The sequence below is a fragment of the Sorex araneus genome, chromosome 1 (assembly GCF_027595985.1).
Source record: "Sorex araneus isolate mSorAra2 chromosome 1, mSorAra2.pri, whole genome shotgun sequence".
NCBI lineage: Eukaryota > Metazoa > Chordata > Mammalia > Eulipotyphla > Soricidae > Sorex > Sorex araneus.
This window is the reverse complement of record NC_073302.1, coordinates 11,172,814-11,194,509: the sequence shown is the minus strand read 5'-3', so window position 1 is coordinate 11,194,509 and position 21,696 is coordinate 11,172,814. Positions and strand designations below refer to the sequence as shown.

At 55.2% G+C, this 21,696-nt stretch overlaps 1 protein-coding gene across 3 annotated transcripts in view; it reads left to right on the top strand.

The window, feature by feature from the left end:
- The window catches only part of MRRF (mitochondrial ribosome recycling factor), a 71,184-nt gene extending 57,956 nt beyond the window's left edge, over positions 1-13,228 (top strand). The window contains exons 6-7 of one of the 3 annotated variants that reach the window (XM_055135291.1): positions 646-805; positions 9,811-13,228. In XM_055135291.1, the coding sequence (XP_054991266.1) occupies positions 646-805; positions 9,811-9,888 (238 nt within the window). In that variant the 3' untranslated portion in view covers positions 9,889-13,228. The remainder of the gene's footprint in view (positions 1-645; positions 806-9,810) is intronic. The other 2 variants (XM_055135286.1, XM_004613347.2) reach the window with 2 other exon arrangements.
- Positions 13,229-21,696: the final 8,468 nt, after the last annotated feature.

The following is a 21,696-nucleotide window of genomic DNA, read 5'->3' as shown; positions in this document are numbered from 1 at the left end:
CGTTCCGAGCGAGCTTGGAGATCTCAGTCACGGGTCCCGCATACCTGGGTTTTTCTGCAGGTTCCTTCATAGGTGAGGCTCATCCGAGCGTGTGGAGAGTGGCCTTGAGCATGGCTGTGGTTGGGTTCTCGAGGTTTTCAGCTGCCGGAGTTCTGCTCGGGGCGGGCAGGGGTACTCAACCCGCCTCCCTTTCGAGGTGCCCCAGTGAAGACACCCTGGTGCAGGGCCAGGATGTTCAGTACTAAGCATCTTAATGCAGCATCTCAGACCATTGTCACGCCCCCCACCCCCTCCAAAAAGATCTAGGTGAAATGTTTGCCCCCTTAGACAAATGTTGACTTTGAGGGGACAAAGTCATTCCTCCATCGAGGGAGTGGCGGTGGCTCTGAGGAGAGGAGGTCAGTCCTCCATGTAGGGAGTGGCGTGGCCAGGGCTTGACGGCCGTCTGCCTGGTCTGAGTGCTCACTCCCTCAGCGCACATCCCTGGGTGCGCCTGTGGGCGTGTCGCAGGAGCCTGCCACTATCCGAGTAAGGGGACAGACCAGGTTCCTCACTGCTGAGCAGGTGGCCGACGGGAGGCTGAGCCCTTGGCCAGCTCCTCATTATGGAGGATAACTTCGAGTTCGTCCCTGTGTCTCCTGTCAGGGTGACCCGGGAGCACCGGGAGATGCTGGTGAAACTGGCCAAACAGAGCACCAACAAGGCCAAAGAGTCGCTCCGGAGGGTCCGTGCCAACGCCATCAATAAGCTGAAGAAATCCAAGGACAAGGTCTCCGAGGACACCCTGAGGCTCATAGAGAAGCAGGTAGGTGACCCGGATCCCCCTGTGGGTGTCAGCAGTGAGGAGGATGGGCACCTTGTCCCTGGCTCTTGGACCCGTGGAGCAGCATTGGCCGAGACTGTCGGGGCCGTGGGAGCATGGAGAAGGAGCCAGTGCCGATGACCTGCGAACTGTGTTCTGGGTCTCTGTGCCGAACACAGGCCCCCACCACACTTGCCCCCGTTCCTGCAGAGCTCGGAGGAAACCGGATCAGAGACGCCACTGGCGTGCCCCGAGTGGAGGCTGCTGGGTGCTAGGGGTGGGACCCCGCACGGGCGCACGGGCTGCAGAGCCTGCCGCCAACGCTCGTCTGCGTGTGGCCGGGAAGCCAGGAGGTGCCATTGTCCTTAGCGGGCCGAGGGCTGGTGTTAGCTCTGGAGCAAGACCCAAGGGAGCTGCTGGGTCCAGGGAGACCGGGAGGGAGGGAGCAGCCGCAGAGGGATGGAGCGAGAAAGAAGAGAGCGTCGTTCAGCCAGACGAGACAGCACGGAGAGAGACACGGTGGGGCCGAGGATTGGAGCGGGAGACCCGCCCGGGGATTCCCTCATTCCTGTGCGTTTTTATCAGTCCTCTGTGGCCACGGTAACAGTTCACGGCACACTGCCTCAGTGCCTGGGGACTTCCCTCCGTCTCACTGGCCCCTGTCTTTCTGCAGCTCCGCCGGGCCGGGGCTGTCCTAGGCCAGACTCAGTGGTGGCGCCCGGCCGTGGCTGGGGTCCAAGTCCCCTTCTGCCTCTCTCTCAGTCTGCTGGAGTCCATGGGCTCCCCAGGGCATCTTTCATGGCCACTGCATCTCACTCACGTACATGTTAACCGTCTGCTCCTGTCCGTTCCGTGACCAAGCGAGTCACGTGGCCCATGCCCGTTCTCTGCTGGGAACATTCATCTCCGTGGAGGTCTGGGAAAAGAAGCAGATAATTTGAACTAATAATCAAACATATCACGGCGTCCTCATCACTTGAGGCGCTTGTAAAGGTGCATACCCTGGCAGTCCGTGTGGTCACCCAGGGGGCAACATTCCCCCCCCAGCTTACTTAAAAACCATCATTTGCAAAGTTGTTCATGGTGATTTGTTACAGGCATTCAGTGTTCCAGCACCAACCCCGCCACCACAGTCACCTTCCCTCCGCTGCTGTGTCCGTTTCCCCAGCCACCCCTCAAGGCTGCCCCCGTAGCAGGCCCACAGTGATTTATTTTTAGATTGTTTGCTACCACTCAGTGGCTAGCAGAGTGACCTCCTAGCCACAAAAATACTTAGGTAAAAGAAAATTTGTAAATTGTCGTATCTGACCCTGGGGACTTTAAGTCCTCGTCTGACGGTTGACCAGGCTGTTGTTGCCAGTTAAGCTTTTGTTACCGTTTTTGTTAGTTGAGATTAGTTGGGGCTGGAGCGATAGCACAGCGGTAGGGCATTCGCCCTTCACGCCGCCGAACCGTGTTCGATTCCTCTGCCCCTCTCGGAGAGCCCGGCAAGCTACCGAGAGTATCCCGCCCGCACGGCAGAGCCTGGCAAGCTCCCCGTGGCGTATTGGATATGCCAAAAACAGTAACAAGTCTCACCTTGGAGACGTTACTGGTGCCCGCTCGAGATTAGTTGGCTCCTAGGTTTCCTCCCATCCAACCTGGCGTGTTCCTACGGGGATGTCAGTGTTGCAGAGTTTGGAAATGTGGCTCCAGCATATTTTAACTAGGCGGTGCACTTACATGAGGTTTTTGGCAGGTTAGCATCTGTCTCTGTGAGCTCCGTCCTGAGGTGGTGGGCCTGGCCAAGGCTTGGCGCAGCTGTTGGGGTGAGAGTGAGGGCTGCCGGGGCCTTGGTGGGGCAGGAGATTTCGATGGACGTCTGGACCGAGCCTGTAGAACCCTCTGGCTCAGTGGGTCCGCCCAGGAAGGTCTGTGCTCAGAAGTTCCCCAGGGCTGGAGTGCCGGCTCTGCACGGGGAGTTGGTGGGAGGGGGTGGGGGGCTGTCTGGGTTCAAGCCCCAGCACCGGACGGTACCCCAGGTACCACCCGAAGCGGCCCTGAGCGATGAACGTGCCAGGAGTACCCCCAGGAAGAGCAGCAGTGGTCCCCAAGGACCACGAGGTGTGGTCCCTAGACAGACAGACAGACAGACAGACCATCCCCAGATGCTGCCATGTGTCCTTTGCCCCAGCAGCCACACCAGGTACCCCGGGTGACACCAGAGGGAGCAGTAGGTCTTCCTCGTGGGATTCCTTGCAGTCGCAGAGCCCCCAGCCCTCGCCCCCAGCCCTCGCAGGGTTGCCTGGGGATGTGCCTCCCTTGCCCGTCTCCCAGGGACTCCCGCCCGAGTCCACTCTCGGCCTTCCCGTGGCTTCCCCCTGGAAAGCCTCCAGGTCCCCCAACCTTCCAGACGGGCCTTCTCTGAGACCTGGGCACTGGCTTCAGGGACCAGACGCCAGGGAAGAGTGACCAGGGGACCAGCCTTGCAGACGGAGACCCCGCCAGCCCCGACACCCGCCCTGCAGACCGGAGCGTTTCCCTTGGTGCGCGTGACTTTCTGCCTGTTATTTTTCAAGCGGCCTGAGACTAGGCCAGTCTAGCTCAGCAGAGTGATTGACTGCGTTAGCAGTCCGTGCAGCCCTTCTGTTGGTCTCTGGCGTCTGGGTCTTGCTGCAGGAAGAACCGTCCCATCCGGCCTCTTTAGTACCCAGCCCGTGCAGTCGCCTCTATGGGTCCATTGTCCGTTGCGTGTTGGTTCTTGCCGTTACTCCTTCCAGCCTCTCTCACTGTCCTGTAAGCAAACGTTTGAGTGAGAAATCACTCAGGAGACAGCCGTCACGTCTCTATTTTGTCTTTTTCTTTTTTTCCCTGACAGAAGCTGTTGATCCCGAGATTTTGCTGTGTGTTTGGCTTTATTTTTTTAAAGAAGCCAGGCAGAGACTGCTCGTATAGCTTCATTCAAACAATTTTCCGAAATGTATTTGTTTGTTTTGTTCCTGATTGTCAAAGTAACGTAAAATCATTGTATAAAATTGTAGAAAAATGTTGAGAGTTCTTAGTCTTAAGAGGCCCCAATTTTAAAAAAGTAAAAGGGAATAATTTACCCCTTAATTCTACATCGTAGAAACAACTGTTTTTAATATTTTGGAATGATTCTTCCCCTCCCTTTAAAAACTAGGGAGTTTTGTTTTTTAACTAGTTTTTAATATGATTGAGAACATACAGTATACGGGCAATTTTATAGCCAGCTTTTAATTTTCTGTTTGGCATTAAACCCATTGGTATTTTCTTGTTTCTTAAAAAAATCTCTTTATAAACAGCCATTTCTAATGGATGCAAATGAATCCATAATTGTGGTTATACCATAATTCACTTTTAAGAGCCCTCTCCTTGCTCTGGCCTACACTTTTGTTATTATAAATAAGGCTGGAGTGCATATTTGTGGACATAAATCTTTGTTGATACAATTTTTCCAAGATACAGTCTCTGTACAACCGCAGAGTTGCAGCACAAAAAGGAAGGCATATTTTAAGTTCTTGCTTCCTACTGCCTAAATCACAGAGTGTTTTTTTTAATATGTCTATTAAAATTTATTTTCGTTTTTTTCTGATCCCTAACATTTGAACCTGCAGTTTTTGATGTGCCGTTGGAAAGTGTTACTTCCACACCCCAGACAAAAGATTGTTTATTTTTTCCTTCCTTCTCTGGTTGCTAGCGCTGGGCTGACCAGAACCGGGCCCCTCCCCCAGTGCTCGGGATGGCCCGGTAGCTTCAGGCGCAGACTGAACCTCGCGCGTGGCCAGGAACCTGCTTGCCTTGGAGCTGCATCCCCTGTGCCGGGTTGTTATTTTTTTTGGCTAGTTTCATCCAGACTCTCTGGAGAACAACACAATAGTGTATGCCAGGATGAACTCATTTCCAATTTAGAGGCTGATTTATCTGGAATAAATCGCCCAAAATCTTATCTTCAGGAGTGTCCCTTGAGGTATGATAGATGATGGTGGAAAACTAGACTGTCTGAATTATGACGTTGGGAGAAGTCGTTTTAATATCCCATTCACTGTCGTCTCTACGTAGGTGGTTATGAGAGTATTGCCCAGGGCTGGGAGCAGAGAGCTCATACTTTGTATGCGGGGGGCCTGGGTCCCGTCCCTGGCACCACGTGGACCTCTGAACATCACCAGGAGTGACCCAGAGAACGTGGACAGGAGAATCCCGAGCACTGCTAGATGTGACCCCTTCCCCTCCAAAACAAACGAAGGTTTCCTTAGTACTCCTTTCTGGTTTTTTGTCATCTGGGCCACACCTGGTGGTGCTCAGGGCTTACTCCTGGCTCTGTGCTCAGGGATCACTCCTGGCAGGCTCAGGGAACTATATCTATGGAGTTCCGGAGATTGAACCCGGGTTGGCTGCATGCAAGGCAAGCCCCTTTGCCACTCTACTGTCTCTCTGGCCCCTTCTTAGTACTTTAAAAAGAAATTTTTCTAAGGAGGCAAATTAGTAGCACTGTCGCACTGTCGTCCCATTGTTCATCGATTTGCTTGAGTGGGCACCAGTAACATCTCCATTGTGAGACGTTTTTTTCATTGTTCCTGTTTTTTGCATATTGAATATGCCACGGGAAGCTTGCCAGGCTCTGCCATGCGGGCGGGATACTCTCGGTAGCTTGCCGGGCTGTCCGAGAGGGATGGAGGAATCGAACTAGGGTCAGCTGTGTGCAAGGCATACGCCCTACCCGCTGTGCTATCGCTCTAGTCCAAGAGGGAAATTACACAGCAAAATTACAGTGGAAATTCCATTTTTATAACGAAATGTCTGACATTCATAAAAAGGTTGCCAGCTTCTCTGCGTCAGAACGGCAGTGATGGTCATTTCAGGTAATGGGATTACGAATGATTTAAATTGTATCCTTTGTGAGATTTGTTCCCCCCCCCCCCCAAAGATTTATTTTGCGGTCAGATTTAAAAAAAAGTAAATCGTACAGGAATGTTTCCTCTTTGATGTATCGGAGTGACATGGTTGGGTTGTGAGGTTCCGTCCCTGTAATCATGTCTGACCCTCAGGCCCCCGGCCCAGGCCGGCTCTGCTGAAGAAGGCCGCCCGCCCGCCCGCGCGCCCAGCGCCGTCTGGGGCCCTGCCATCTGCCAGCCTGCTGTTTCACCTTCGCCGTGGCTGGCTATAAATGGGCCTGCTGCACATGAAAGCGCTTGGCAGAAGCCACCCGTAAATCTGGCCAAGATCCTTTCGCTGCTGCCTTTTTCTGACAGCGGGGCTCTCTGCAGTGGGCTCGGCAGTCTCGTGGCGGCCGGAGGGAGGCTGCGGGCGGGAGCCGCGCCCGCCTGCCCGCCTGGCACGGTGGGTGTTCTAAGCCCCCCCACCCCCGAGCGCGGGCAGAAGGACTTGCTCCTGGCCTGCCCCAAGGGCGGTCCTCGGCCTCCTGGCCCCCCCCCCCCGAGCCCCCTTTTCCGTCTCTGCCAACCTGATCCCTGCTACCTCTGATCCTTTTTGGGGGGTGCAGTGGGGGGTGGGGAGGCAGACCCGGCAGTGCTCAGGGCTCACTCCTGCTGTGCCAGGAGTTCACTCGGGGTCGGCTGTGTGCAAGGCAAGCCCCCGTGCACTCCCGTTCTCCCTCCCTCTCTCTCTCTCTCTGTCTCTCTGCCTCTCTCGTCCTGCTCCCTCTGCTGTGTCCGAGCTGGCATGCTGTCCTGGACAGTGGCTGGGCCCAGCCGGCCCAGGGTTCAGGTCCTGGCTCTCTCACTCGGCCGGTGGCCGATGAATGTGGTGTGGGGGCCCCGTGAGCCGCTGCTTCCCTCCCCGGAAGCGGGCACTTCTCTGAACGGGGCTGCTGGCCCTCTGTGGCCGCCGGCCCCGTGTCCATCCCGCCTGCTCTTTCAGCCCCATGAGTCTGGCTGTGGGGCCAGGACTGACGAGGTGGCGGGCCCTTGCACAGCCCGCCTCCGGGGCTCCCAGAGGGCCGTGCCCCAGGACTGACTGCTGCCTTCACAAGCTCCTCCGTGCAATGGGGAGGATGCCGCGGCCCTGCCCTGGGAGACGCCCCCTGAGGTGGGGGAGCCCCGACAATGCATGTGTGTCGTGTGGACTCCCATGCAGCTCTCTGCGGCCCTCGTTGGCATGGCCCTCGTTGGCATTCCTGCTCCGTTGGAGGGAGAAAGACAGGGAGGGGCGTGTGTCGAGGGCCGGGTGGCAGTACCTGCCACGGGAATGGCAGGAGGGAGCTGCTGGGGGTGCCCTGTCCTTGGGAGCCCCCATGAAGTCCCCACCGGGAGACAGGAAAGCGCAGGCAGCCTGTCCCCCAGGGCACTCGGGGTGCACGGAATGTTTAGAACGTTGGTAAATATTTTCATTAATTGCTTAATTTGAAAAGAACTCAGGAAGTGATAGTAAAAATCAGAATAACACGAGCGGCATTTGCATAGCAAATAACCAGCTCAAAACCGACTTGCATATTCATGATTTCCTTTAACCCTCGCCACTCCCTGCACCCTTCGAGAGCAGAGGAAACCCGAACTCGGAGCCAGCAGACGACTCCCACAGAGTCAGCGCCCTGAGAATGAAGCCAGGACCCCCTATCAGCTTGTCTCCTCTGCCCTCTTCCTCCCCGCCCCCGCCCCCACACCATCCTCTCCCTGCCCAGCCCCCATTTCCCAGAGGCCTGCAGCCCTTCTCTCTGGCCCTACAGGATGCCCCCCACCCCCCACCCCGATGCAGGGCAGCTGCTTGGAGGCATGAGAAACTCGCCCAGCGCTGAGGTGTCCATGGGCGTCCTGAGTCCAGAGGCTGCCCCTGCAGTTTCGCTTTCCCATCTCAGAACCAGTTCCCAGTCTGTCCCCAAACTCGTCACCCCAGATGCTTCTGCAGGGCCATGGCCAAAGACCCCCTGAGCACAGAGATCTGTCCCCTGCACGGCGTCCAGCACAGGCTCCCTCCGACCTGAGTGAGGCTCACTGGGCCTGACAGTGTCCACTTCTGGCCCGAGGGTCTTTTCACTCGGAGCGTTTGCCCTGACCATCACCTCGCCAGGCCCTGCTGCGCCTCAGCCTCGAGCCCCCCTTTTTTTTTTTTTTGCTTTTTTTTTGGGTCACACCCAGCGATGCACAGGGGTTACTCCTGGCTTTGCACTCAGGAATTTCCCCTGGCGGTGCTCAGGGGACCATATGGGGTACTGGGAATCGAAGCTGGGTTGGCCGCGTGCAAGGCAAACGCCCTACCCGCTGTGCTATTGCTCCAGCCCCTCGAGCCTCCTTTTTAAGTTGTATTTTGTGTCTCAGCCTCAGAGGCAGTATGTACTTCCTGCAGAAAGCCTGGAAAAAGCAGAAGCACCTACGAACATTCACAGTTCCTCCGTTTAGCAGCTATTCCTGAGCACGTCCTCGGTGTTGGGTCTTATGTTAAATGTGACAGATAAGGGCATGAATAATGCATCACCTGTCTTCCTGTCGCTGAAAGATAATCACTATTAATATTTTGACATGTAGCCTTCCAGTTTAAAAAATATGCATATTTTTAAAATATATTCGAGAACGGTTTCTACTATGAATATACACAGTTTTGGAACCTGATTTTTCTTTAATTCAGGGGATTACATGAGCTTATTTCTGTGATGCTATAAATATCTTTGAAGCATATCATTTTTTCTGATTATAAAAGTAATTCGTGCTTGTTATCAAACTGAAACACTCAACATTTCAGAAATACACGTTGAAATGTTAGCCCTACGTATATCCTCTCCATAGGAGGGCTCTTTAGAAAACTGGTGCCCTGAACTATTTTTAATGGTTCAATATAGTAAAGCTACATTCCCATTCTATCGCTTTAGAGCGTCTGATTTTTTTTATTATTAAAAATAAAGATTAAAGATATATTTGCATGTAGAACTTAGGAATTTTTTTCAGATTCTAGTCAGGTGGTAATTTCCCAGTTGACAGAGTTTGAGGTTAAAAAATAGTCGGAGCATTTGCATCAATGATATGTGAGCTTATCCATTTCACCGTAACTTCCTGGCAGTGAGTATTGTAATTAAAAACCACAACATCAAATTTTTGTTAACTACGATAAATGAATTGTATCTTGTTTTAATTTGCATTTCTCCAGTGCCTGTTGCATTTTCCTTGTTTGTTAACCAGATGTACTTCATCTTTTTTCAAGACATTTTTCTGCTTAATTACTGGGGTCTTAATATTCTTACAGTATAAAGGCTTTTTATAGCGAAGTGTCTCAGGTGTAGGAAATTCGAGAGGCTCATGAAGGGACAGATAAGGATAGCTTCTCTTGTATTCTGTAATGTAGCACCGTAGCATTGTTCATTGATTTGCTCGAGCGGGCAACAGTAATGTCTCCATAGTGAGACTCATTGTTACTGTTTTTGGCGTATCGAATACACCACAGGGAGCTTGCCAGGCTCTGCCATGCAGGCGGGATACTCGGTAGCTTGCCAGGCTCTCTGAGAGGGATGGAGGAATAGAACCCAGGTTGGCCGCGTGCAGAGCAAATGCCCTACCCGCTGTGCTATCGCTCCAGCCCATTCTGTAATGATAGTTACTAATTTTGAGCTGTGAAAAAAAAAAAACTGGGTTGGGATTAATGTTATCACTGCTACTTTCTGCTGCGTATCCTGAAACGACTGCTCTCGCTGCCTCAGTTTCTTCGTCTGTGGCTGGGGATGTTGCTAGTGGCCCGTCCCGAGTGGTGGTACCTGTGTAGAGAGTTCTTAGGATAACGCCAGCGGGGGCGGGTTTGGAATGGTGGTGCCCCCGTCACCTTCCAGGCCGGCTTCTCAGTCTTTCTCATCTTGTATTTCTTTTTTCTTTTTTTTTTTTTTTGCTTTTTGGGTCACACCTGGCGATGCACAGGGGTTACTCTCTGGCTCTTCACTCAGGAATCACCCCTGGCGGTGCTCAGGGGACCATATGGGATGCTGGGATTCGAACCCAGGTCGGTCGCGTGCAAGACAAACGCCCTCCCCGCTGTGCTATCACTCCAGCTCCCCTCATCTTGTATTTCTGCAGATCAGCCAAATGGCCGATGACATCGTGGCAGAGCTGGACCGACATCTGGCCGTGAAGACCAAGGAGCTCCTCGGGTGAGCCGCGGAGGCAGGCAGTGCTCCAGAGCCTGCTGTCCGTGGCTGCAGTGACTCTGCCCTGCACCCGTGGGCATCTCTCTACCCCGTGCCCTTGGAAGGTGAAGGAAGGCCGACACCCATCGGCGGCCGCTTCAGGGGGACCCAGACTGTTCCTCGTCGCCTGAGAATCTCCACTTCAGATGGCCTTTACTTGGGACGTCTGCCCCCACCGTCACCTTGCCAGGCCACCAGGGCCGTCCGCCTCCTTTTCGAATCCGCAGGCCCTCACCCCGGTCCGGAAGCTGCTCGGGTGACGTGCGTCTTTCCCTACCTTCGCCGGAGGCCCGCTATACCCAGCAATAAAATCTCAATAAATTGGAGAGAGTCACAGTCCCAAAGGAAGAGCCTGGGCAGGCCTGGTCAGTGCGCCCTGCGGGCGTGTGTGCGTCGGGGCAGCTGGAGGGACACTGGCCCGGGTCAGTCCCCCCTACCCCGCCCCGCATCCCACCACTCCTGCTCATCTGTCTCAGCTTGTGTTGTGCTTCCTGGGGCCGGGGCACTGCTGCTGCTCTCAGACTGCTGCCCACTGTTTTGTTTTGTTCTGTTTTGTTTATCTGCACCCGCATTGTTGTTCTTTGGGGTGATTGGTTGGTTTTCAGCAGCCGCAAGTGTCGCCACAGTGCCTGGAACGTGGTCGACGTTCACAGGAGCTACGCATTGAGTTCAGGCGCTGCTCGGCGAGCGCCGGCCTCCTTTCCCTCCCTTCCCTCCTCACATCTTCATTCTCTTTTCCCTCCTGCCTCCGTCCTCCCGCGCTTGCTTCGGAATGAGGTTCCTTCCCCCAGGGGCCCGCCTGCTGGGGACCAGGACAGTGGTGCCTGTGGCTCATCCTTGGACACTGGGATCCGCTAGTATTTTCCCCCAACTTTTTTTTTTCTCTTTCACTTGATTGTTTATTCATTGATTCCCCCACCCCGCCCCGCCCCACCCCGCCATCTGGGCATGACAGAGCCATCATGAACCCCACACGGGCAGATGGCGCAGGAGGCAGTATTTGTCATCTTGACCAATAACTTGCAAGATGTGTGTTAGCTCATTTTAGAAAGCGGAAAACAGACTTGACACTATTTGATGATTTGCCTAAAGGCACAAAGTTAGTAAGTGGAAGAGGGTTTCATTATTCATTGTGGGTCTCCTGTCCGGCCTGGGTACACAGTGCACACACCCCCAGTGTAAAGTGTGTGTGTGTGTGTGTGTGTGTGTGTGTGTGTGTGTGTGTGTGTGTGTGTGTGTGAGGTCCAAGAGGTGAAGTGACCTGCCTGGGTACACAGCGCACATACACCCAGTGTAAAGTGTGTGTGTGTGTGTGTGTGTGTGTGTGTGTGTGTGTGTGTGTGTGTGCACAGAAGCCCCCTGGGCAGCCGGAGCTTGGCTGCTTGATGCTTCTGGTTCCATCTGGAGTTCGAGGTGGGACAGTCCTCTGTCCCCTCCGCTGGAACCACTGGGGCTCGCTGCCCAACAGCCAGGGGGTCTCGGAGTCAGAAGTCATCAGAGATGACAGACGGATGCTAACTCAGTGACTGCCCGGCTTCCCTGTGCTCATCCAGACCCCATCCGGCAGCCCGGGGGCGCCCTCTGGTAGTTGGAAGTCAGCCGGGGAAAGGGAAGGGAGAGAAAGAGCCGTCGAGGACCCTTTCTTGGGGGAAGCCACATGGCAGGGGCTTCTCAGGAGTGGCTGAAATCCCTCACTCCCTGCAAATGTGCCTCTCCAAGATACAGGATTTTTTAATAAACAGAGGAAATGATAAATTATGTTGTAACTCCACTCCAAAGGCATTTGGTTCTTAACAGCCAAATCCTCTGTAGTCTTTAAATAAACAAAAACTTATTTGGTGAACAGACGTGGGGAAAATGAAAGATTTTCAGTTCTTGGGTTCCACATGTCAACAATTTCTCTCCTGTGTGTATGTTGGCCAAAGCCGTATATCATGATAAATGAATCAAGGAAAGCCTTCCAGCCCAGGCGGCCAGACAGCTCGGCAAATGGCTTTCAGCTGATTGCTCAGTTCCAGTCGACGTTCACCCCAGAGTTTCTCTGTGACTCCGAGCGGCAGAGCGGCAGCGTGGCAGGGACGAGAGTGAAACTATCTGTTTGCATGTGCTGGGTTCGGGGTGATGCTGGAGCTGGTTCTCCTCCTTCAGTCTCTCAAGAAAGGTGGGGGCAGGAAAGCCCAGTGGGTGAGGCTGACCCAGGCTCAATCCCTGGCACCTCAAGTGGTCCCCCCGAGCACAGACCCAGGAGTAAGCCCTGAGCACTGTTGGCTGTGACCCCAGACTCCCCTCCCCTCTGCCCCCGCCCAAGGAGAGACTGCGTATGTCCTCACGCTTGCTGGAAGAACATACCACCACCACTGCCATTCCGTTAATTGCCTCCTGAGTCCCGTGGAAAGACGGGCCAAAGGGAATTCAACGTCTTTTCATCTGTTTGCTCTTCTCTTCTTCCTGACGTGTGTGCATGCATGTATGTACCTATGCATGTATGTGTGGGAAACCCGCAAAAGGAAATCTTAACAAAAAGTTAAAAGTGAGGGGGCTGGAGCGATAGTACAGCGAGTAGGGCATTTGCCTTGCACACAGCCGACCCGGGGTTCGATCCCCAGCATTCCATATGGTCCCCTGAGCACCACTAGGAGTAATTCCTGCATGCATGAGCCAGGAGTAACCCCTGTGCATCGCTGGGTGTGAACCCAAAAAGCAAAATAAATAAATAAATGTGGAACTCCTCCCAGATCCCAGTCGATTCCCCGTTAGCATTTAGGCATATGTCCTTCCAGACCTTTACACATAGATAATTCCATCACGCCAGGAGCAGGACTGTTCTGGTCACTTATGGGTCTCACTTCTTTTGACCCAACAACCATTCACATGTGTCCAGAGAGACATCCTTTTTTCGTGCAAGAACATCTTCTGTTGCCAGAGCATATGGATGTAGGATGTAGCATGACGTGCTTCACTGTCAGTCCATGCTACATGAAAAATCATTCCAGGGGCCAGAGAGATAGGGTCAGGCACTTGCCAGGCTCGTGGCTGGCCTGGGTTTGATCCCTGACACCACATATGTTCCTTGAGCACAGAGCCAGGAGTAAGTTCTAACCACAGCCGAGTGTGGTCCATCCCCCTTTCCCCCTCAAAAGAAAATCATTTCAGGGCCAGGATGTTTCTCAACAGTGAAAGCACATGCCCCGTAGGTGTGAGATCACGGGCTGGATCCACGGCATCTTGAAAAAATAAAACTTCTGGGGCTGGAGCGATAGCACAGTGGGTAGGGTGTTTGCCTTGCACGCAGCCAACCCGAGTGCTTTGATTCCCAGCTTCCCGTATGGTCCCCTGAGCACCACCAGGAGTAATTCCCGAGTGCATAAGCGAGGAGTAACCCCTGTGCATCTCTGGGGGTGACCCAAAATACAAAAAACAAAAAATAAAAGTCATTTTCAGATGTAGTGGTGGATGTTTCCATTTAGAGATTATTTCTCTTTTGAGATAAAAAAGAAATTTTTGTTTTGTTGTTTTCCCAACCTCAGACACTCATCCATTATCCACTGTAAACCAGGAACGTGGTGGGCCCTTTACATATGATACTGCATTTAAACTTCCAGATCACTCTTGGGGTACATATTGCTACTCTGCATGCTCAGATATGGGGAAACAGACTCAGGAAAGATACTGAACTTAACCAAGGGTACTTTAAAAAGGTTACATAGCCAGCAAATATTGGCGAGGACTTTGAAATTCAGATCTCACTTAGTTTTTATTTTTTTGGTTTGATTTGATTGGGGGCCACACCCAGCTGTGTGGAAGGCTTACTCCTGGGTCTGCCCCCGGGGCACACCTGGCCAGGGTTCAAGGGACCCTACATATGTGGTGCCAGGGATCAAATTGGGTCAGCCATGTGCAGAAGTAAACATTTTAAATAGCCCCTACCCCCGAACTAGCCGCAGCCCCTCAGATCTGACTCGGAAGGGGGTCCGTAATCCCTTCTGCACTGGGCGTTCGTCCATTCAGAATGGACTTGGCCGTGTTCTGGGCCCCGGAGTGATAAAAGGCGAAGCAGAAAGCCCCTTTCATGAGACAGCTGCTTGCCAGCCGCCAGCCACCAGCACTGGCGGACGCTGAAGGAATGGCCGCTCTTGGGGAGACAGAAGCGATGACCGATTCATGCCTCTCTCCTGGCCAGACTCCTAGAATGTGTCCTGGACCAAGGGGCGAGCAGACTGGCCGGCCGTGAGCAGAGAGAATCGTCTGATAGCATCGGTGACTAATGCTGGCTTGCTGCTCGCACACCCCTTTCCCTTCAAGCCATCAGATGAAGATTTGCTGGTTTTTTTTTTGTCTTTTTCGAGGGGAAGCGTTGGGCAGTGGCGGGGGGGGGAGGGGAATCGGCATCACACACAGTGATGCTCAGGACTTACTCTTGGTCCTGAATGCAGGAATCCCACTCAGCAGTGCTCGAGGGACCATAAGGGATGCCAGAAACTAAACCGGGTCGGCCGTGTGCAAGGCGAGCGCCCTCCCCGCTGCACTATCGCTCTGGCCCAGAGCTTTGCTGTTTCTTTTGCTCTCCTAGATAGATGCTCACAGTGTGTGTGGGAAAATCACTTTTCTATTTGGGGGGGCACACATCTTGATATATACATAGGGATGTTTATAGGTGATCTTGCTTGGCTTTTTTTTCTTTCTCTTTTTGGGTCTCACCCGGCGATGCACAGGGGTCACTCCTGGCTCTGCACTCAGGAATTACCCCTGGTGGTGCTCAGGGGACCATATGGGATGCTGGGAATCGAACCGGGTCAGCCACATGCAAGGCAAATGCCCTACCCGCTGTGCTATTGCTCCAGCCCCTTGTTGGGGCTTTTGTAATTTTCTTTTGATTTGGGGGCCACACCCAGTGGGGGGTGGGCACTGGGCGGACCCCCTTTGCTCCCAGAAGTGCTTGGGTGCCAAACTTGGGCCTCACCTGTGCAAAACATGTGCTCCAGCCCTAGGAGCTGTGTCTGGGGTGAGGTATCATGTATTCAGGCCCCCCCCCCACACCTAGTCCTGAGCTTTGGTTGGCTCTTGTGGCCTCTGGGAGTCTCTCTGCGTCTTCCTCCAATTCTGCTTTCATGACAGATCCCTGGAGGTGGGAGAACTGAGCTCTCGGTGCCACCCAGGGCTTGGAATCTGCCTTCTCTCTCCTCACCTCAAGATTGCAGTCTTTGCTTTCTCTCAGGATACCCATTTGTTGGATAGGTCATTCCTGTTCCTTAATTTTCTTATTCTGTTTCATTAGCGGGGCTTTGTAGGCAATTGGAATTTCTCTAAGCTAGCAAGCAAGTTTACAGAAGCCAAAAAGGGCTGAGCTAAACAATCCAGAAGCAAAAAAAAAAAAAAAAGTTAAACAATAGTTAACCAGAAACCAAAAACAAAGTAGTTAAGAATAGTCAATCAATAAAGTAGTCAAACAGTAAAGGAGTCAAATAATCCATCATTGCAGGAACGGAAAGGAAAATGGTTGACCACACCTAATGATCCACAGGCCTCTCGAATCCTGTTTTTCTGTCAAGTGAGTGTCCACACTCTGGGTGCCAAGCCATAAGGAACGCAGTTTGTTTCTTCCTCGGGGGAACACGGTCAGCCTCCCACAGGGCCACGCCTGGCTGTGCTCAGACTTACTCCAGGCTCTGTGCTCAGGGGTCACTTAGGGATCACTCCGAGATCATACCTGGCGGGGCTTGGGACGCCGTATGTGGTGCCAGGGATCCAACCTGGTCTGTGTGCAGTGCAGATGCCCTACCCACTGGACTGTCTGTCCAGCCTGAGCCATTCCAAAACTGAAAATAAGTATTTCCAGGGCTGGAGAGAGTATACAGGAGGGAGGGGGTGCATTTGCTTCCATGCAGGTGAGGTGCCAGTAACCCCGATCCGTCAACTGGCAGGGGTTACTCCTGAGCACTGAGCCCTGGAGCACTGCCTGAGACTCCCCTCGCCAGTTTGGTGTTGTTCATGGTGATAAAGTACCATAAAATGTACCATGTGGGGCGCCTGTGCGCGTGCACTGTGTGAAGTACATTCATGTAGTTGGGCCAACGCCTCCCATGCCTGTCTTCTCCAGATGGAATCTGCCTCTCGGGGTGACTTCCTGCCCCGCCCCCAGCTCTGCTCTCTGATTCTGAGGACCCGGTACCTCGGGAGGGGAACCACGTAGTATCCGGCTTATCCCCGTGTTCGTTGGCCGGCTTACTCGCTTAGGATGTCTTCAAGGTTCGTCCATGTGTCAGAACTTCCTTCCTTATTAAGGCTGAGTGATGTTCCTTCACGCACTTGGGTGACACGTCTTCTGCTAGACGACCTAAACTCACTCGCTGGTGAAGCTGTATCACAGCTTCAGAGAGCCCGTTGGCTTTATGGTGGGGACGGACAACCAGCAATGCTTGGGGACTCTCCTGACAGTGCTCAGGGGACCATGCGGGCCTGCCATGGTGTGTGTGTGTGTGTGTGTGTGTGTGTGTGTGTGTGTGTGTGCTTTCTCCTGGCTTTGTTCAGGGGCTACTCGAGGCAGGGCTCAGAGGACCCTACGTGACACTGGGCGTCACACAAGGCCCACCCCCTGCACGGCAAGCTCCTTCCGTGCTGTCCTGTCTCTCTGGACCCTGCATGTGATATTAACACGAGGTGTTTCGGTGCCTTAAGCTCTGAGATTCGGGGTTAGATCCTCGATCGGGAAGTGCTGCTCCCGCAGCAAGGACACTTCTCGTGGTCGAATGGGAGGAGGCGGCCTGCCCGTCTCCTGGCGCGCCTCAGTCCACCCGGAGCAGCCTTTGCACATGGCTCCTCTGCCGAGCCGCCTTCCGCACCCCCCAGGCCGTTGGTTCTGTCCCAGCCCCTCCCAGTCCATAGCCACCCAGGCCCCCCGCCCCTCTTCAAGCCGGGCTGTCTCTCACCCCTCAGTGCAACTAGCACACAAGCTGCGTGGCGTCACTCGCTTTCCCACTCCCGTGCTTAAAGGAGTGGCCTCTGGGCTGCCTTGGCCTGCGCCGACTCCTTCAGAAGCCGCTGGCAGAGCTCGCCTGGCCCCCCAGCACCCGTTGGTGCCCAGGCCTGCCTTGGCATGAGCTCATCCGTCTCTCTGTTGCTCATTACCTGAAAGCATTACCTGAAAATTTCATTATCTGAAAATGCCCAGACACCTGCAGCTCAGCCAACTCTTCCCCAGCATGCATGAGTGTCGCCCACATACACACGCATGCACATGTATACACATGCATGCACACACACGTGCACATATGCACGCACGCAATGCATGTAGACACATACATGCGCACACACATGCATATACACATGCATACATGCATGCACATGCATGCGCAGGCACACACATGCAGGCACACACATGCACACACATGCACGCATGCGTGCATGCGCGCACATGCACACACACACACATTCCTCTGGGAATGGCATTGCCCTCCGCCCAGGGTTCCAGCCCTGTTTCTCGCTCACCCACAGCTCCTGTCACTCCTGCCTGCCCCGTGCCCTTCTTCCTAGGGACACCCCGGGGGCCGTGCGGCAGGGACACAGGCTGGCCTCACGCAGTCTCTGACCCCCCGGGCAGGCCGACAGCTCTAGGTGACTGCTGGTAGGTCCCCGGGAGGAAGCGCCTGTTCTCCTCATCTCAGTGCTCGGTGCGGAGCAGGGGGCAGAGACGCGTCTGTCCGGCTGGCAGTGTCCGCCAGGCCTCGAGGGCCAGCGGGGCCAGGAGGAAGCAGGAGTCTCACCCGCAGGTGCAGGAAGTAACCCCGGCTGCCTTGAGTTTCTGGGCTCGAGAAGCTGCCTCCTGCAGTTCCAGATCCTGGTTACCTGCCCCCTCCTGCCCGCTGCCCCCACCCCCCTCATGCTGACACCTGTGCCAGGGATGCTGCTGGGGGGGGAGGCTTGGCTTTGCACCCCCTGCCAGCGTCCGGACAAGAGCAGGCGCCCCGAGCGTGCTGGGCGGGCTTCCCCTGGAGGCGAGGACCGCCCGTTCCCTGCAGCAGTGCAGACGGGGACCCAGCCCCTGGAGTCTCTGCACAGTGGCTGCTCTGCAGCTTGGCCACATGCCCCAGGAGGGGCTCCGGCGCGCCCCAGGGACGGGCCACATGAACCCCCACCACCCCCCGCACCCCAAGTCCCCTCTCAGCTCCCAACTGTAGGATCCTGAAGGGTCGCGGCCAGGTCCGGGGCTTGGCAGCGTGCTAGCTCGCTCGCGCCAGAGCGCTAGTTCCTCCTTAGCGTTCCCCAGTGAGGAAGCCGGCACAGAGCCGAAGTTACGTGCTCAACACTGCCCGGGGCACGGGGAGTCTCCGACCCCTGTTGTTTTTACAGGACCCAGAGGAACTGGGAAGGGCCGTGGGGGTGGCCGGCACGCCCGGGCTGTCCCTGTCCAGCCTCGGCAAAGGTCACACTTCCCCCGGTTGGGACCTGAGGGCGCTTGGACGAGGTCAGTGCTGACCCCCCGACGTGACTGTCATCACCCATCGGCGAGACAAGTCCCAGGCCACCTGGCACGTGCTTTCAGAAGAGGACGCTTTTCTTCCATGAAGGACTAATCCATGTTCTTGGGATCGTGCCTCTTCCTTACTTTGTGTTTCAGCATTAACTAATTTCTTATGGCAAGAGGTAGGTAACGGGAAAATAATTCACATTTAGGGGAAAAAAATTAGCCACTTTCTGGCAGCCCCCTTCATTTTTATCCCCCACGTGACTCGGTCTCCCCAGAACTCCCAGAGTCTCCCGGGGAGACCGAGTCCAGGCGCGTGGAGCACGGCAAACAGGCAGTTCGACCCGCGTGGGTGGCGGGCACCCAGTGGGTGAGGCAGCAGAGGCGGCGAGGCGGGGGGTTAGAAGCAGGACAATAGTCAATCAGCAGGGGGCAGAGAGGCACTGGAGGGGGGAGGGGGGGGAGGAGGTGTCAGAGGAGCACGGAGAGGCAGACGCAGAGAGGCCCCGGGGAAGGGGTGCAGAGAGGCAGAGACGAAACGCATCCTGCAGGCACCCGCACCGCCGTAGGTGACAGGCACGGCCACGGTGACCAGCACGTGGAGACCGGGACGCCATTCACAGAGACATTCCCAGAGACCTAGGAAGAGAACAGAGACACGGGGGAGAACATCCAGAGAAAAGCAGCAGGTTTCGGAGCGGGTGCGGGGTGGGGGGTGGGGATGTTGGTCTCGTGTTTTAAGATACGGGGAAAGAAAACCGGAAAGAGATACCCACGTGGAGAACTCCAGGAGAGGGAGGCGCAGGGGTGGGGCGGGGAGGTTTGTGCGAGGGGACCGGGTGTGGGGCGGAGGGAGGGAATGACACCAGCTGGTTCTGCAGGGACCAGATAAGGCGGCCTGCCAAAGGCAGGAGGGGAAGGAAAGACGGTCACCAGTCCCGGGGGAGAAGGCCAGGGAGGCCGCCCCAGGCCCCGGAGAACAATGGGCACTTGACTTGGCAGGGTCATTAATGAGACAATTAATGGAAAGAGTAACAGAGGCCTGGGGGGCAGGGGGGCCCTGGCGGAGGGGAGAAGTGGAATTATTGTGCAGGGACTGGGGGGCTGGCCCTCACCATCCCAGATGTCCGGCATGCCAACTACAGCTTCCTGGCCCGGGCCTGGCCTCACCCACCCACCATCACCCCCTCCCATGCCCAGTGCACCCCCCCCCCAGCCTGGCCCCTGGCCAGGCACCCAGCTGCAGACCCGCTGGCTTTCCCGTCCCATCCGCCCCGGCTGCTGCCTCACCCTCTACCTGGAATGTCCCTTGATTATCCCCATCCCTGGAAACCCTGCCCAGTCCGGGGGGAGGACACCCGGGCTCACGTTCCCACAAGGACGGAGCCCGCGAAGCTCACGGGGCTTCTGGATGTGGGGGGGGGGGGCTCGGGAATTAGGAGGGCGAGAAGAAGTTCTGGAAAAGTGTTCCTGGCCACTCCGCACTGCAGCTCGGGGGTGAGCAGCCGTCCCCGGCTCGGGGCCAAGCTGAGTGCCCAGCCCAGAGGTGGTCCCTGGCGCGACTCGAGGGGTCCTGGGGCTGAGGACCGAAGTCGGGCTACTGGCTGCAAGCTGTGCTCCAACCCTAAGGCCCATCTCCCTAGGGGCACCCCCAGACTATTTTTCTTAAAGGCGGGGGATTGTGAAAAGACTCCTCAAACGCTGCCATTGGTTTTGGGTGGGGGGAGAGGGAGGAAGGTTCGGTTCTTTTGGACCACACCTGGGGGTGCTCAGGGCTCACTCCTGGTGCTGCACTGGGGACCAGCTATGGTACCAGGAATCAGACTCGGGTCAGCCCTGTGCAAGGAAAGTGCCGTGACCCCTGTGCTAGCCCTCTGGTGGGGTGGGGGTGGGAGAGTTTTAGAGAGAGTTCTGACTTTCGGTGGCTTTCGTTTGCTTCAGGGGGGCCACATCCAGCAATGTTCAGGGCTGACTCCTGGTTTTAAACTCAGGGCTCACTCTTTGAAGGTGTTCAGGGGACCAGATGGGGAGCCTGGAGCGAATCCAGGCCAGCTATGTGCAAGGCAAATGCCCGACCCGCTGTCCAGTCTCTGGCCCTTTGAAGGAAACTCTAGAGTCCCTTACAGACGCATATGATGAAGGCCTGCAAGTGCTCATTTTTGACTCTGAAGGTAGACTTGGTTGTTACAGTATGTTCTGTTCTCTGTCTCTCTCTCTCTGTGTCTCTCTCTCAGTCTCTGTCTCTCTCTCTCTCTCAGTATCTGTCTCTCTCTCAGTCTCTGTCTCTCTCATTTCTGTACTTATAAGACTGTTTTCAGAGAAAAACCAACCTATCATCTAAACTTAAAAGTCTTCCTCCTGCAGGAAGCCTTCCAGGATTGTACCCACCTGTGCCGTGCTCTTCATTTCCCTTGGCACTGAACTCTCAGGGCCCAAAGCGCTTTCTTCCCTGTGTTTTCTTCATCAAAGGTCACGGACGCTTTTCCCCACCGGACGGGAACCTTCAGTAAGGACCTCCCCGCACCAGGCAGAGTGCGGTGCCCGGGTGTCTGTGAGGCTGTAGCTGATGTCCCCCTCCCCTCTGCGGTAGGTGACAAACCAACAACGCTCAGATCCTGCACCCCGGGGTGCGGGCAGGGCTCCTGGCACGCACAGCGTGATTCTAGAGCAGGGACCCAGGCAGGGAGCTGCCGCTAGTTCCGGGAGGAAGGGCACTCTTGTTGACTGTGGCTGGAGCGAGCCAGTGGGTTATCTGTGGCCCCATCACTGCCAGCTCTGGTGCCCCCCAGCTACCGCAGGGGCAGAGGCATTGAGCAACTTATACCCCGACAACCATTCAAAGCACCCCGTGGGGCCAGAGCGAGAGCACAGCAGGGAGGGTACTTGCCTTGCACGCAGCCCACCCAGGTTCAATCCCCGGCATCCCACAGGGTCTCCTGAGGTCAGCCAGGTGTGACCCCTGAGCACAGAGCCAGGAGTAACCCCTGAGCACCGCCGGGTGTGGCCCCCAAACCCCCAAACCAGCAAACAAACAGCGTGCAGCCGCATTCACGGAGCCACTTACTCTCTAAGCGACTGATGTACCAGGAGTAGCACAGCACATTCGACAGGGTGTAAAGTAGAAGGCAGCCCATCTCAATAAAAAACATATATATTTGGGGCTGGAGTGATAGCACAGCGGGGAGGGCATTTTCCTTGCACATAGCTGACCCGGGCTTGAGTCCCTGCTTCCCATATGGTCTCCCGACCACCACCAGGAGTAATTCCTGTGTGCAAAGCCAGGAGTAACCCCAGAACATTGCCAGGTGTGACCCA